General features: G+C 46.6%; 2 protein-coding genes across 2 annotated transcripts; both read left to right on the forward strand.

Annotated features, from left to right (window-relative positions):
• Positions 1–9,743: 9,743 nt before the first annotated feature.
• LOC119355278 (protein PAIR1-like) lies at positions 9,744–14,311 on the forward strand. The gene is made up of 9 exons (XM_037622065.1): positions 9,744–9,951; positions 10,092–10,596; positions 11,234–11,387; positions 11,710–11,844; positions 11,999–12,051; positions 12,144–12,332; positions 12,773–12,835; positions 12,924–13,426; positions 13,942–14,311. Exons 1-9 carry the CDS (start codon positions 9,893–9,895, stop codon positions 14,192–14,194), a joined length of 1,914 nt encoding a protein of 637 aa, XP_037477962.1. The 5' UTR covers positions 9,744–9,892; the 3' UTR covers positions 14,195–14,311.
• On the forward strand, positions 14,265–15,301 carry LOC119355279 (protein PAIR1-like). Its single transcript, XM_037622066.1, has 3 exons — positions 14,265–14,379; positions 14,467–14,572; positions 14,674–15,301. The coding sequence occupies exons 2-3, from the start codon at positions 14,467–14,469 to the stop codon at positions 14,814–14,816; spliced, it is 249 nt and encodes an 82-aa protein (XP_037477963.1). The 5' UTR covers positions 14,265–14,379; the 3' UTR covers positions 14,817–15,301.
• The last annotated feature ends 1,356 nt before the right edge of the window (positions 15,302–16,657 follow it).

Below are 16,657 nucleotides of genomic sequence, written 5' to 3' on the forward strand. Positions count from 1 at the left end.
ACTTGTCGAAAACCTTTCGCAACAAGTCGAGCTTTGTAGACAGTAACATTACCATCATCGTCTGTCTTCTTCTTGAAGATCCATTTATTCTCGATGGCTTGCCGATCATCGGGCAAGTCAACCGAAGTCCACACTTTGTTCTCATACATGGATCCCATCTCAGATTTCATGGCCTCAAGCCATTTTGCGGAATCTGGGCTCATCATTGCTTCCTCATAGTTCGTAGGTTCATCATGGTCTAGTAACATGACTTCCAGAACATGATTACCGTACCACTCTGGTGCGGATCTTACTCTGGTTGACCTACGAGGTTCGGTAGTAACTTGATCTGAAGTTTCATGATCATCATCATTAGCTTCCTCACTAATTGGTGTAGGTGTCATAGAAACCTGTTTCTGTGATGAACTACTTTCCAATAAGGGAGCAGGTACAATTACCTCATCAAGTTCTACTTTCCTCCCACTCACTTCTTTCGAGAGAAACTCCTTCTATAGAAAGGATCCATTCTTAGCAACAAAAGTCTTGCCTTCGGATCTATGATAGAAGGTGTACCCAACTGTCTCTTTTGGGTATCCTATGAAGACACATTTTTCCGATTTGGGTTCGAGCTTATCAGGTTGAAGCTTTTTCACATAAGCATCGCAGCCTCAAACTTTAAGAAACGACAACTTTGGTTTCTTGCCAAACCACAGTTCATAAGGACTCGTCTCAACGGATTTAGATGGTGCCCTATTTAACGTGAATGCAGTCATCTCTAAAGCATAACCCCAAAAGGATAGCGGTAAATCGGTAAGAGACATCATAGATCGCATCATATCTAATAAAGTACGATTACGACGTTCGGACACACCATTATGCTGTGGTGTTCTAGGTGGCATGAGTTGTGAAACTATTCCGCATTGTTTCAAATCAAGACCAAACTCGTAACTCAAATATTCTCCTCGATGATCAGATCGTAGAAACTTTATTTTCTTGTTACGATGGTTTTCCACTTCACTCTGAAATTCTTTGGACTTTTCAAATGTTTCAGACGTATGTTTCATCAAGTAGATATACCCATATCTGCTCAAATCATCTGTGAAGGTGAGAAAATAATGATACCCGCCGCGAGCCTTAATATTCATCGGACCACATACATCAATATGTATGATTTCCAACAAATCTGTTGCTCGCTCCATAGTTTTGAAGAATGGCGTTTTTGTTGGGGAATGTAGTAATTTCAAAAAAATTCCTACACACACGCAAGATCATGGTGATGCATAGCAACGAGAGGGAAGAGTGTGTCCACGTACCCTCGTAGACCGAAAGTGGAAGCGTTAGCACAACGTGGTTGATGTAGTCGTACGTCTTCATGATCCGACCGACCAAGTACCGAACGCATGGCACCTCCGAGTTCTGCACACGTTCAACTCGATGATGTCCCTCGAACTCCGATCTAGCCGAGCTTTGAGGGAGAGTTCCATCAGCACAACGGCGTGGTGACGATGTTGATGTTCTACCGTCGCAGGGCTTCGCCTAAGCACCGCTACAATGTTATCGAGGTGGACTATGGTGGAGCGGGGCACCACACACGGCTAAAAGATCCAAGAGATCAATTGTTGTGTCTATGGGGTGCCCCATGGACACGTATATAAAAGAGTGGAGGAGGGGGAGAGGGCCAGCCCCTATGGCGCACCCTAGAGGAGTCCTACTCCCACCGGGAGTAGGATTCCTCCCCTTCCAAGTAGTAGGAGTAGGAGACAAGGAAGGGGAAGAGGGAAGAGAAGGAAGGAGGGGGCAGCACCCCTCCCCCTAGTCCAATTCGGACTAGTCATTGGGGGGGGGGCGGCCTGCCTCTCTCTCTCTCCCCTAAAGCCCAATAAGGCCCATATACTTCTACCCCCGTATTCCCGTAACTCCCCGGTACTCTAAAAAATACCCGAACCACTCGGAACCTTTCTGATGTCCGAATATAGTTGTCCAATATATCGATCTTTACGTCTCGACCATTTCGAGACTCCTCGTCATGTCTTCGATTTCATCCGGGACTCTGAACTACCTTCGGTACATCAAAACACCTAAACTCATAATATAACTGTCATCGAACTTTAAGCGTGCGGACCCTACGGGTTCGAGAACTATGTAGGCATGACCGAGACATGTCTCCGGTCAATAACCAATAGCGGAACCTGGATGCTCATATTGGCTCCTACATATTGTACGAAGATCTTTATCGGTCAAACTGCATAACAACATACGTTGTTCCCTTTGTCATCGGTATGTTACTTGCCCGAGATTCGATCGTCGGTATCTCAACACCTAGTTAAATCTCGTTAACGGCAAGTCTCTTTACTCGTTCCGTAATACATCATCCCGCAACTAACTTATTAGTTGCAATGGTTGCAAGGCTTAAGTGATATGTATTACCGAGTGGGCCCAGAGATACCTCTCCGACAATCGGAGTGACAAATCCTAATCTCGAAATACGTCAACCCAACAAGTACCTTCGGAGACACCTGTAGAGCACCTTTATAATCACCCAGTTACGTTGTGACGTTTGGTAGCACACAAAGTGTTCCTCCGGTAAACGGGACTTGCATAATCTCATAGTCATAGGAACATGTATAAGTCATGAAGAAAGCACTAGCAACAAACTAAACGATCAAGTGCTAAGCTAACGGAATGGGTCAAGTCAATACATAATTCTCCTAATGATGTGATCCCATTAATCAAATGACAACTCTTTGTCTATGGCTAGGAAACATAACCATCTTTGATCAACGAGCTAGTCAAGTAGAGGCATACTAGTGACACTCTGTTTGTCTACGTATTCACACATGTATCATGTTTCCGATTAATACAATTCTAGCATGAATAATAAACATTTATCATGATATAAGGAAATAAATAATAACTTTAGTATTGCCTCTAGGGCATATTTCCTTCAGTTTTAGTCATCTTGCCCATGAGGCACGGTTCGCAAGTACCAAGTGATTCCAAAAGTCCATCAGAATGGAGTTTCTTCATGCGCTTTATACCAATATGACCTAAACGGCAGTGCCACAAATAAGTTGCACTATCATTATCAACTCTGCATCTTTTAGCTTCAATACTATGAATATGTGTATCTCCACTATCGTGATTCAAAAAGAATAGACCACTCTTTAAGGGTGCATGAACATAAAAGATATTACTCATATAAATAGAACAACCATTATTCTCTGATTTAAATGAATAACCGTCTCCCATCAAACAAGATCCAAATATAATGTTCATGCTTATCGCTGGCACCAAATAACAATTATTCAGGTCTAATACTAGTCCCGAAGGTAGATGTAGAGGTAGCGTGCCGACTGCGATCACATCGACTTTGGAAGCATTTCCCACGCGCATCGTCACCTCGTCCTTTGCCAATCTTCGCTTAATTCGTAGTCCCTGTTTTGAGTTGAAAATATTAGCAACAGAACCAGTTTCAAATACCCAGGCACTACTGCGAGAATTAGTAAGGTACACATCAATAACATGTATATCACATATACATTTGTTCACCTTGCCATCCTTCTTATCCGCCAAATACTTGGGGCAGTTCCGCTTCCAGTGACCAGTCCCTTTGCAGTAGAAGCACTCAGTCTCAGGCTTAGGTCCAGACTTGGGTTTCTTCTCTTGAGCAGCAACTTGTTTGCCATTCTTCTTGAAGTTTTCTTCTTCCCTTTACCCTTTTTCTTGAAACTGATGGTCTTGTTAACCATCAACACTTGATGCTCCTTCTTGATTTCTACCTCCGCAGCCATTAGCATAGCGAAGTGCTCGGGAATTGTTTTATTCATCCCTTGCATGTTATAGTTCATCACGAAGCTCTTGTAGCTTGGTGACAGTGATTGAAGAACTCTATCAAAGACACTATCAACAGGAAGATTAACTCCCAGTTGAGTCAAGTGGTTATGGTATCCAGACATCCTGAGTATATGTTCACTGACATAACTAGTCTCCTCCATCTTGCAGCTGTAGAAATTATTGGAGACTTCATATCTCTCAATCCGGGCATTTGCTTGAATATTAACTTCAACTCATGGAACATCTCATATGCTCCATGACGTTCAAAACGTTGTTGAAGTCCTGGTTCTAAGCCGTAAAGCATGGCACATTGAACTATCGAGTAGTCATCAGCTTTGCTCTGCGAGACATTCATAACATCTGGTGTTGCTCCTGTAACAGGTTTGGCACTTAGCGGTGCTTCCAGGACGTAATTCTTCTGTGCAGCAATGAGGATAATCCTCAAGTTACAGACCTAGTCCGTGTAATTGCTACCATCATCTTTCAACTTTGCTTTCTCAAGGAACGCATTAAAATTCAACTGAACAACAGCACGGGCCATCTATCTACAACAACATAGACATGCAAAATACTATCATGTACTAAGTTCATGATAAATTAAGGTTCAGTTAATCAAATTATTAAAGAACTCCCACTTAGATAGACATCCCTCTAATCATCTAAGTGATCACGTGATCCATATCAACTAAACCATGTCCAATCATCACGTGAGATGGAGTAGTTTTCAATGATGAACATCAATATGTTGATCATATCTTCTATATGATTAACGCTCGACCTTCCGGTCTCCAGTGTTCCGAGGCCATATCTGCATATGCTAGGCTCGTCAAGTTTAACTCGAGTATTCTGCTTGTGCAAAACTGGCTTGCACCCGTTGTATGTGAATGTAGAGCTTATCACACCCGATCATCACGTGGTGTCTCAGCATGACAAACTTTCGCAACGGTGCATGCTCAGGGAGAACACTTGCACCTTGAAATTTAGTGAGAGATCATCTTATAATGCTACCGTTGATCTAAGCAAAATAAGATGCATAAAAGATAAACATCACATGCAATCAATATAACTGATATGATATGGTCATCATCATCTTGTGCTTGTGATCTCCATCTCCGAAGCACCGTCATGATCACCATTGTTACCGGCGCGACACCTTGATCTCCATCGTAGCATCGTTGTCGTCTCGCCAACTATGCTTCTATGACTATCGCTACCGCTTAGTGATAAAATAAAGCAATTACATGGCGATCGCATTGCATACAATAAAGCGACAACCATATGGCTCCTGCGAGTTGCTGATAACTCGGTTACAAAACATGATCATCTCATACAACAAAATATATCATCATGTCTTGACCATATCACATCACAACATGCCCTACAAAAACAAGTTAGACGTCCTCTACTTTGTTGTTGCAAATTTTACGTGGCTGCTATGGGCTGAGTAAGAACCGTTCTTATCTAGGCATCAAAACCACAATGATAGTTTGTAAAATTAGTGATGTTTTAACCTTCTCAAGGACCAGGCGTAGCCACACTCGGTTCAACTAAAGTTGGAGAAACTGACACCCACCAGCCACCTGTGTGCAAAGCACGTCGGTAGAACCAGTCTCGCGTAAGCGTACGCGTAATGTCGGTCCGGGCCGCTTCATCCAACAATACCACCGAACCAAAGTATGACATGCTGGTAAGCAGTATGACTTGTATCGCCCACAACTCACTTGTGTTCTACTCGTGCATATAACATCTACGCATAAACCTGGCTCGGATACCACTGTTGGGGAACGTAGTAATTTCAAAAAAAATCCTACGCACATGCAAGATCATGGTGATGCATAGCAACAAGAGGGAAGAATATCATCCACGTACCCTCGCAGACCATAAGTGGAAGCGTTATTAGAACGCGGTTGATGTAGTCGAACGTCTTCACGATCCGACCGATCCAAGTACCGAACGCATGGCACCTCCGAGTTCAGCACACGTTCAGCTCGATGACGTCCCACGAACACCGATCCAGCAGAGCTTCACGGGAGAGTTCCGTCAGCACGATGGCGTGTTGACGGTGATGATGTTGCTACTGACGCAGGGCTTCGCCTAAGCACTGCTACGATATGATCGATGTGGATTATGGTGGAGGGGGGCACCGCACACGGCTAAGGGATCAATGGTCAACTTGTGTGTCTAGAGGTGCCCCCTGCCCCCGTATATAAAGGAGCAAGGGGGAGGCCGGCCGGCCCTCTATGGCGCGCCAGGAGGAGTCCTCCTCCTAGTAGGAGTAGGAGTAGGACTCCCCTCTTTCCTACTCCTACTAGGAGGGGAAAAGGAAGGGGGAGAGGGAGAAGGAAAGGGGGGCGCCGCCCCCCCTCCTCTCCTAGTCCAATTCGGACCATAGGGGGAGGGGCGTGCGGCCTTCCCTAGTCCAACCCTCTCTCTCTCCACTAAGGCCCATAAGGCCCACTATTTCTCCCGGGGGGTTCCGGTAACCCTCCGGCACTCCAGTTTTCTCCGAAATCACCCGGAACACTTGCAGTGTCCGAATATGGTCGTCCAATATATCGATCTTTATGTCTCGACCATTTAGAGACTCCTCATCATGTCCGTGATCATATCCGGGACTCCGAACTACCTTCGGTACATCAAAACACAAAAACTCATAATACCGATCGTCACCGAACTTTAAGCGTGCGGACCCTACGGGTTCGAAAACTATGTAGACATGACCGAGACACGTCTCCGGTCAATAACCAATAGCGGAACCTGGATGTTCATATTGGCTCCCACATATTCTACAAAGATCTTTATCGGTCAAACCGCATAACAGCATACGTTGTTCCCTTTGTCATCAGTATGTTACTTGCCCGAGATTCGATTGTCGGTATCTCAATACCTAGTTCAATCTTGTTACCGGCAAGTCTCTTTACTGGTTCTGTAATGCATCATACCGCAACTAACTCATTAATTACAATGCTTGCAAGTATTATAGTGATGTGCATTACTGAGTGGTCCCAGAGATACCTCTCCGACAATCGGAGTGACAAATCCTAATCTTGATCTATGTCAACTCAACAAGTACCATCGGAGACACCTGTAGAGCACTTTTATAATCACCCAGTTAAGTTGTGACGTTTGGTAGCACACAAAGTGTTCCTCCGGTAATCGGGAGTTACATAATCTCATAGTCATAGGAACATGTATAAGTCATGAAGAAAGCAATAACAGTAAACTACAACGATCAAGTGCTAAGCTGATGAAATGGGTCAAGTCAATCACATCATTCTCCTAATGATGTGATCCCGTTTATCAAATGACAACTCATGTCTATGGTTAGGAAACATAACCATCTTTGATCAATGAGCTAGTCAAGTAGAGGCATACTAGTGACAATTTGTTTGTCTATGTATTCACGAATGTATCATGTTTCCGGTGTAATACAATTCTAGCATGAATAATAAACATTTATCATGATATGAGGAAATAAATAATAACTTTATTATTGCCTCTAGGGCATATTTCCTTCACAGACCGACCTGGGGTTCCTACAGATGCCACTGTCCCGGCACCAGAATCAATCTAGGAGCAGGACCATGGAGCGATATGTACTTCGGATCTGACTTCTAGCTCGGATCCGAGCACCGCTTTACGGATGCAGGCATCAGGCCCAACTAGCGAAAACCCCGAGGCCACATCAGGTGGCGCCTCGGGCAAACTTCGGGTGAGCCCCGCCTACTGTCAAGAGATGGGTAAGGTCGACCTTACCCTCCTGAATGAGATGTTAGATCAAATTCAGAGCCTTGGAATCTCGGATGATCAGACCACGGTCTATAATCACATTCGATGTAAATCTGTAAGTGTGATTTTTTGACCCACCCGCCACCCACCTAGTAGCTACAAACCAGGATTTAACCGACGTACTGGACTACGCCAGCGAGGAGGCCGTTGATATGGATGAAGACGCCGACGATATGTCTTATACTGCATCAACCCTAGCCACTTCCAATACCACAAATGGGCAGGCACTTATTCCTACGATGTCTATATGGTAGATACACCTAAGAAGGATGAGGATGACAAAGAGCCCCCTAAACACAGACGTAGAAGGCGCCATGGTAAAGGTACTGGTAATGGGGATGCTAGCCATGACACTACCGATAATGGCGCTACTCCTGATGGCGCCGAGGATCAGAATGCTAGCGATAAGCCGATGACGGTCGAATAGACGACATCATGTCCAACGGGGACAATGATGACCCGGAGGACGATAATTATTATCCAGAATCCGAGGAGGATGTAAGCCTCGGACCCGATGAATTCGACATTCTGAGGAACCCCTCGATGATCCTCGGCTGTAGGCTCTCTGCCGATGGTTAATTAGCATCGCTAAAAGCATGAAGCAAAAGTCCCAAAAGCTTAGAGCCGAACAGGACAAACTAAACGATAAATGGACCGAGCTCCTCGGCACTGAGCAAGAGCTTGAGGAATGATTCGCAGGGAATAACCAGTACTACCCGCGAAGGAAGCTGCTCCCAGAGTTTGATGAGGAGGTTGTCGGCAACCCGCTATCAAAGCGCAACTGGGCCGGGAAGCCTGACCGCCCTCCTCGGGGCCGAGATAGGCCAACAAGTGGATATCCTGACCCCCCTGAAAAACCTCACCATTACGACAAGGATCCATTTCTTCCTTTTGAAACCATTGCAGAAGAAACTGGCATCAAGACCAGCTGCTCGTCTCGGTCCATCTATGGATCTAGGGAGCGCCCACCGATCGGACATGCGGGATACCTAGCTTGGTTAGCCAAACATGGCGATACACGTGATTATACATGTGATAGGACCGTAACGACATCGGACATTCGGCAACCAACAACTCGGGTCCGAGGAGCTGCTCGCTCCATGTGCAGGTTATGCAGCACCAATTGTCATAAGGATTTAAACCCATCAATACTGAACAATATGACGGAACCACGAACCCCGCTATATGGATCGAGGATTTCCTCATACACATCCACATGGCCCTAGGTGATGACCTACATGCCATCAAATACCTACCACTAAAGCTCAAAGGACCCGCACGACATTGGCTTAACAGCTTGCCCGAGAACTCCATCGGTAATTGGGAGGACCTCGAAGATGCCTTACGAGCAAATTTTCGCCAAAACTGAAGGGAGGAGCTCGGACAGACAGAGGTGGGAGGATGGATGCCGACACCGGGAATGGTGGCTGCCGGGCCGGAGTGGCGGCCGGTGCTCAGAGGTGAGGAGAGGTCACGGCTCAGTGGATTCTCGAAACGTGAGAATATTAAAGTTATAGGAATAGAATGTCATCTCCTCTTGTACCCTACGGGATTAGGTGAAGTGTTTGATAGCACATGAAAAATAAAGGAATTCTAAAAAATGTTTGAGTGGATGGAAAGTTTTCATTCCTACAAATCAAACGAGCATCATAAAAAATACTCCCTCCATTTTTATATACAAGACCACAAACTCGGATTACAGGTATCAATGTAAAATTTAATGCATATTTTACAAGTCAGATTTTTTTCTTGTTTACTGGGATCATTAATACTCCGCATGCATGCAAAGAAATTGAGTGAAGGAAGTAGCTAACTGTCATTATGACTGCATGCATGCAAGTATTAAACATGTTCTTAGTATGAGAAAATATCATTGATTTTGCCTCGATTACTGTTGGTGGCCTTGTATAGATGCAAAATGTATATTTCATAGTGGACTTGTATATAAAAATGGAGGAAGTACCTAAGGTTTCAAATCCTTTAAATATTCTAAATTCCTTTGTATCAAAGGAGCTTTTTTTCAAGGATCCGCTGTATGCTCAGCAACGCAAACCCCGTTCCGCACACCGCCGACGCTGCCTGCCTGAGCCCACATAGACCACGGCACCTGGGAAGGGGCCCAAAGGCCAGGAAGCAGCCGAGAGAGAATTCAAATTTCTCGGTGACTCCCATTCCCCAACACCTCCACCACCGCTACCTAATCCGTCGCTCTCCTACATCTCCTCCTCCTGCCCCCGCCGGCGATCACCGCCGCGCCCTCCTCGGCGGGGGGACACTCCGGAAGCACGTGATGAAGCTTAAGATCAACAAGGCGTGCGACCTCGCCTCCATCTCCGTCCTCCCTCCCCGGTACAGTGCTCCCGCCCAGGCCGATCCGCGCCCAATTAATTAATTCCCCTCTCCTCCCCTCTCGCCGCCGGCTGCTCCCGTTCGTTCCGCCGCGTACTTGGTTCGGTTTGTGATCGCGGTGTGTTGTTTTGGTGGTTCAGGAGGACCAGAGGGAGCAGCGGTGGCGGTGGTGGCGGGACGAGCGCGCCTGCTGCTGCTTCCGCGGCGCAGCAGCAGCGGTCCCAGTCGATGTCGCAGAAGTCCTTCTCGCAGGGCGTCGGCGCGTCCTTCTCACAGGGCATAGGCAGCGGAGGCGCGTCCTTCTCCCAGGGCAGCGGCGGCGGAGGCGCCGCGTTCTCTCAGGGCGGTGGAGGCGGAGGCGCGGCGTTCTCTCAGGGCGGAGGTGGCGGAGGCGCGGCGTTCTCTCAGAGCGGAGGTGGCGGAGGCGCGGCGTTCTCTCAGAGCGGAGGTGGCGGAGGCACGGCGTTCTCTCAGGGCGGATGTGGCGGAGGCGCAGCGTTCTCTCAGGGCGGAGGTGGCGGAGGCGCGTCCTTCTCGCAGGGCGGTGGCAGCGCGTCGCTCTTGCACGCGCAGTCGCAGCTCTCGCAGGCCTCCCTCAACGAGAGCCTCCTCAGCCTCCTCTCGCAGGCTCCCGCGCGCGATCAGGTCTCGTATACATCATCTTCCTTCTTCTCCAATTGTTGCTACTGTGTGATGATCGATGATCCAGGCCGCGTTTGCTTCTACCGGATGGATTGGTGGGTTCAGTGATTTTGTTCGATCTGTGGGTAACTATAGTTTTGGGATTTTGTTGGTTGCAGTAGCAAGTTTGCAACGAATTGATTGGCGTTGGTTATTGCAATTAGTCGTTTCCACTGAATCCACTTGTGCTTGTTTGATAGGCAAAAGAAATAGTACAAATCTCTGCAGTTGCCATTTCATTGAGCAAATTCGTGAACTAAGTATTGCTTGATATCTCAATTTGGTGCACGCGAGCATTCTGTACAGCATGACTGAAAGTGTGAGTAGCATTCATGTACTGCTATGTTTTGTCAGAATTGACGCCCTTCTGGGCACAGTCAGTATGTAGTTCCATTACTATTTATTCATATTCGTCAATGCAGAGGGAATTCCCAAACCAACAGTCCTTATGCTACTAAATGTTTTAGTGAGAACAGCTATGTTTTTTTTGTTATATTTGCTAGTTGCAGAAGTTGGATTCCTTAAAAAAAAGTTATATACGGTGCATACTGTTTATCTGCTGCCCAGTTGTGATCTTCATTCTCTTTCCATTGGTGACCAGAAATTTGCCATGCAAGAGGACCCGTCGAAGCGGAAGTCTTCGTATCCTGCCAGTTCAGCTTCTTCTTGTATGCGTGACGAATCTCAGCTGCAAATTGCAAAAATACCAACCAACCCTATCCACCGCTGGAGCCCCTCTCTTCTGGATAGCAGATGTAAACTCAAGCCCTTGCACCTGACAGAATTTACATTTTATTCATCTTTCTTTTGCGGGGAAATTATATTTCACTCATTGGCATAACAACAGTTCACATGCTCTTCAAGCACACTGGTTTTGGTGTTCTGAATAGGTTCACAAAAACTCTCTCATTTACTGGGCATGTAAGGTCAAATGGTGCATGCTTTAAACAGATAGTGCACTTGAAGCTGTTCTAAACCTAGACTCTAGGTTCTATTTTTAGCTGTCACATTGTCATGATATACTTGGAACTTGGAAGTATATTTAGACTAAAGTGCTCAATTGATGTTATTCGACAGGTCAGGTTAATGAGGATGTTGAGCGCAAATTTCAGCATCTGGCAAGTTCAGTACAGAAGATGGGAATGATATTAGACTCTGTGCAAAATGATGTGATGCAGTTAAACAGAGGCATGAAGGAGGCATCACTAGACTGTAAGTCACCCCTTAATGGGTACTAGTACTTTAGATCAACATACCGGTGATAGTAGTTGCTGCTATTTTCTTCATGAGTTTTGCACTCTGATTCTGTTACTTCCCACAAATAGTACATCATCGACTAATGAGAGCATGTATTCGTTTTGTTCAGCTGGTGGCATTCAGAACAAGTTTGTGCTCCTAGAGGACTCTCTAAAGCAAATTGTAAGGATAGCTGCTGGTTCAGTCCTTTTTTCCTTCTTCTTTTTGCTGAGGCAACAAAGTTCTGTTTAATTAATCCAAACATGCTGCCACAGCTTAAGGGGCAAGATGATCTCAAAGCACTCCTCAAGGGAAGCACGAAAAGTAATGCTGACCAGCTCAGTATTCTCACCAGCAAACTGGATGAGATATCCTCGATACTTTCAGTCTTGCCAAAGCAAGTTCAAACAGAATTCGAGCAATTCAAGGGTGACATATTTAGTTTTTTAACAAAAGAGATGGAGGTACTACTGCTAAGATCAACCACTAGTTTTGATACAACTCTGTTAGGTTCGGTTGTCTTTGGAAATTATTCTGATCACTGGCATGTGCATATAAGTAATTATCTTATCTTGATGATTTACCACTATGTAAAGCTCTCTCCAATGTCCATATGTGTGAGTTTAGTTTCATATAAACATATAGGCTGGTTCATACCATTTTCTTCTGTATCTTTCTTTTTCCAGGAACCATCATTTCCGTCGTCTATTCATGATATCTAATACTAAAAATTCTCATTGTGCACTAGGGCTTATTTTTCAGCATTTTACTCTGAAGTTAAAATATTGCTTTTGAGGAACATGCACAATCTTGTATATCATGTGGAATGCTCAACCGTCGTCACTGCACATACTAAAGCAAAGCAACTAATGTGGCTCTTCCTGATCTTTGCCTCTTTGGACAGGGGGTCGTTAGAGCTGTCAGATCTCTCGATAGTAGGCTGCCCGGGGTGATGCAAATGCTGGCAGTACGCGTACTTCTTACTCAACTATTTGAATTAACTAGCCTTTCAGTATTTGTCTCCTCATATTCTATTTTTCTTTTCTTTGTTGAAGGATCAGAGCTGCACCACCAATGCAAAACCCCTGATGAACCAGGCAGCAGTAGAAAATGGAAGCCCCCTGATGAACCAGACACAAGTAGCAGATGGAAGCCCCCTGATGAACCAAGGACCGGTAGCAGACAGAAGGCCGCAGAAGAAACCAACGGCAGTAGCAAATGGAAGGCCCAAGAGGAAGAACCAAACGGCAGTAGCAAATGGAAGGCCCAAGAGGAAGAACCAAACGGCAGTAGCAAATGGAAGGCCCCAGAGGAAGAACCAGGCAGCAGGAGCAAATGGGAGGCCCCAGAGGAAGAAACCAACAGAAACAGCAGCAAATGGGAGGCCCCAGAGGAAGAAACCAACAGAAACAGCAGCAAATGCAAAGCCCCAGAGGTACCTCACACGAGTGACAAATGGAAGGCCCCAGGTGAAACAAACAGAAGCAGCAGATGGAAGGTCGCAGACGAACCAGAAACCCGAGGCAAATGGGAAAGCCCTGATACCAGTAACAACAGCGTAATCTTCTTCTAACCTCAGCTTCTTACTGCAGATTTAGGTTGTTAGGTAATTACTCTATGCATTGCTGCTGTGGTGTGGAGCATCAGATGTGAAAATTGCCTTGATGAAATCGAAAATCAAACTGAACCTATAAATCTTGAAATCCTCAAGAGGAAAGCTACAAGATATTCTTATGCTTCTCCAGAAGGGGTATTAAACCTACTGCCACTCTTATTTATGTGCAGGAGGATCTTGTGATAAGATGCTTCTCTTTTTTTCTTTCATTACAAAGCTAGTTAGTTCTGGCCTCTCAAATCTTGAAATGTCCAATATTCTAATGCCCGTACAGTAGAGCGTTATCTCTGTTTTGACAGCAAGATTAATTAGATTGGTGTCTTTCAGTTATAATGCTAATGAAAAAAAAAATGCGTCCACTTTCTGAATATGCATCTGCCTTTGCTTTAATCTTCCCTGATCCTTGTTTGATTTGAGATTCTACTGACTAATTAGGCTTGTTTATCTGTCGGTGCCAGCGTTCCTGCGCCCGTGGTTTATCACCGAAAGGCGGTTGATCTGAAGCCAAAGGTGGAACAGTGGATGGTACCGGAACTGGCTGGCCCAAGCTACAGCAGGCCAGCGCCACCTAAAGAGCAAGAGTTGGCGATTCAGAAGGTCAATACAGAGGCGCCAATCAATAAGGCAACTCATTTTCTAGCTCGGCTGAACAAGTGTACTTATATGTTAGCAGAGATGAGATCACCTAAGGCAATGCTGCTAGCTAGCTAATGGCTCAAGACCAACATCACTGAATTATATTAACTGAGTCATTTGTCCTGAAAGAAGAACATCACTGATGAATTGAATCACTTGTCCTGAAAGAAGAACATGACTGAATTTACTTGAGCACACTTTGGTGCCGCTGCTTCATAAATTCTCTGTGGTTTGTGCTTGTTAATTAAGCAAGTGAAACGGTAGGTTAGGTTAAACCAGTGTGAAGTTGTTCTTGGAAGGTTAGTTACTGATGATCATGCTTGGTTGGTTGCGGATGTGGGAAAAAGATGCAGGCGATGCTGGGCCTTCTCATGGACTCGGATGACGACGGCGAAGACGAGGGGGCTGACAGCGACTGGAGCGCCTCCTGCGTGATCCTGAAGTTGGAAGCAGGTAGAGGCAGCCGCGGAACTGAACTGAATTTCCTTTCCCCCTCTGCGTGCCGGTGCCTCTCATGCATGCATGCTGATCCTGTGTGTGCGTGTATGGTGCAGGGTGTCCGGGTGATGAGGTGGTGCCGGAGGAGGCGACGAGCGAGGGGGAGGGGGAGGCGCTGGAGATCCTGCGGCGGGCGAGGAAGCGGCGGCGGAGGGAGGCCAACGCCAATGCGATTGTGCTCGTCCAAGACCAACGCTGAACAGAGGCTCGTACAGCAACCCAACGGTAACGCGTGGCTCGTACAGTGGGTCGACAGACAGTGTTTTAATAGAGGTGTGGTTAACGGGGCATACAGGAGAGGTTACAGAGGCCGGGAGAGGTAAAAGTATACACACTATTTCACCGTGTGGTGATGTGATGTACAGACAGAGACACGTACTTCTCTTCTTTTTCCCTTTGCACCGACGAAATGGAGGCTCGTACTGCTAAGCAAGTTGAAGATTTTTCGGAAAAGGAGTTGAACTCTACAGATGTTCTCACTAAAAACTTGATCGAGGATGAAGCTTTGTTATTGGATCAAAATACACACGTCTCTTAAATCATGATCATAGTTAAGGCTTAGCTTGTATACTTATTTCATTACGCCATAGCAATAGAGAAGGATACACATTGCTTCACTTTTGTTGATCTACGCAAGTCATGCCTACTTCACCTATATCGTAGTTGGGGGCTTAGTTCTCTCTGTTCTTTGGTTGTCAGTGACGAAACTCAAATATCATGCCCGTTTGGTTGGTCAGAGTTGCAATCTCCATGTATAGCTACAGAATGTCAGTGTGTTGGAAATTGGAATTCTAACAAACAACATGTTAAGTTTCTATGATGAACATATGCTTGCATGAATATGCCTTTCTTTTAGAAATGGATGAAGACCCCCGGCCTCTACATCTAGACGATGCATGCAGCCACTTTATTAATTATTCATAAAAGTCCTTACAAAGAAATACAACAGTAAGTCTGAAGTCACCGTCTAGGCAACATCTATCGCTACTCCTATCCAGTTGATGAAGGGATGCTGATAGTCCGGGCATAATATCACAGACCTCGCAGCCAAGTCTAACATCTAAGACCTGAGACCCCAACCTAGCCACTTGACGGGTCAGGGGCACACATTGATCCGGCGTGCTCTGAGAGTCCGTCGCCGTCAACTGCCACCGCTCTATCTTCAGAACTGTACTGATGCAACAACCTTGCTCGGTCTAGCTATCGTCGACGCCACCACGGCGCCCAAAGGCACCACCTCCCTGCGCGCAAACAGCTGAGCACGTCGCGGTCGCCACTGATACACCTCAGCGCATGCTGCCAAGTACCACCAGCTGACACAGCTTGAAGTCCTTGGAAGATCTGCCGTCCGTAGCACCTGTCGGTGAGGCATGGCTTGACATCTCCACCGAAGCTCCGTGCAAGACGAAGCCGCTCCACCTCTTGCCTCTGACTTCCAGCGCTGCTCCACAAACGATGCTCCCAAGAGAGAAACGACACCGCAGTGCCGTCATCGTCCGATCTGGAACACCAGATCCTAGGGTTTCCCCCGGAGCAGCACGAGTGGGTCTACAATAGTTACATGACGATACCTCCATCAAGGTAACGGCGAGAACGCCGCCATCGCCTGCCGTCGGCTCGGTTTTCACCGGTAACCATGTCTCTCCGACTCGCAGTCGGGACTAGATGATGGATCTCGAGATCCGATCACCAAGCCTCTGGCCGGCCATCTCTGGAAGAAGATGACCGCCACCTCCACCAGCGTCACCATGCCGGGCACACATTGCCGCTGGCACCCCCATGGTGCCTAGAGGCCGACAAGCCCCGACGAACACCACGCCTCGCCAGCCGCCATGGCCCAGACCCAAGCACCACCAGATCCAGATCAGATCAGGGTTAAGGGCCCCAAGCCGCAGCCGCCACGGAGGCAGCACCACTGGACGGTGCCCTGCCCTCCACCCCGCCGTAGGACCGAGTCATCGCCGAAGCTCCGTCGCGCCACGCCGCCAAGCCGCCGCCGAAAAAGCTCGCGCCGCCGTCAGGGGAGAGAGAGACGCGCCA

This window comes from Triticum dicoccoides, chromosome 2A (genome assembly GCF_002162155.2).
Source record: "Triticum dicoccoides isolate Atlit2015 ecotype Zavitan chromosome 2A, WEW_v2.0, whole genome shotgun sequence".
Classification (NCBI taxonomy): Eukaryota; Viridiplantae; Streptophyta; class Magnoliopsida; order Poales; family Poaceae; genus Triticum; species Triticum dicoccoides.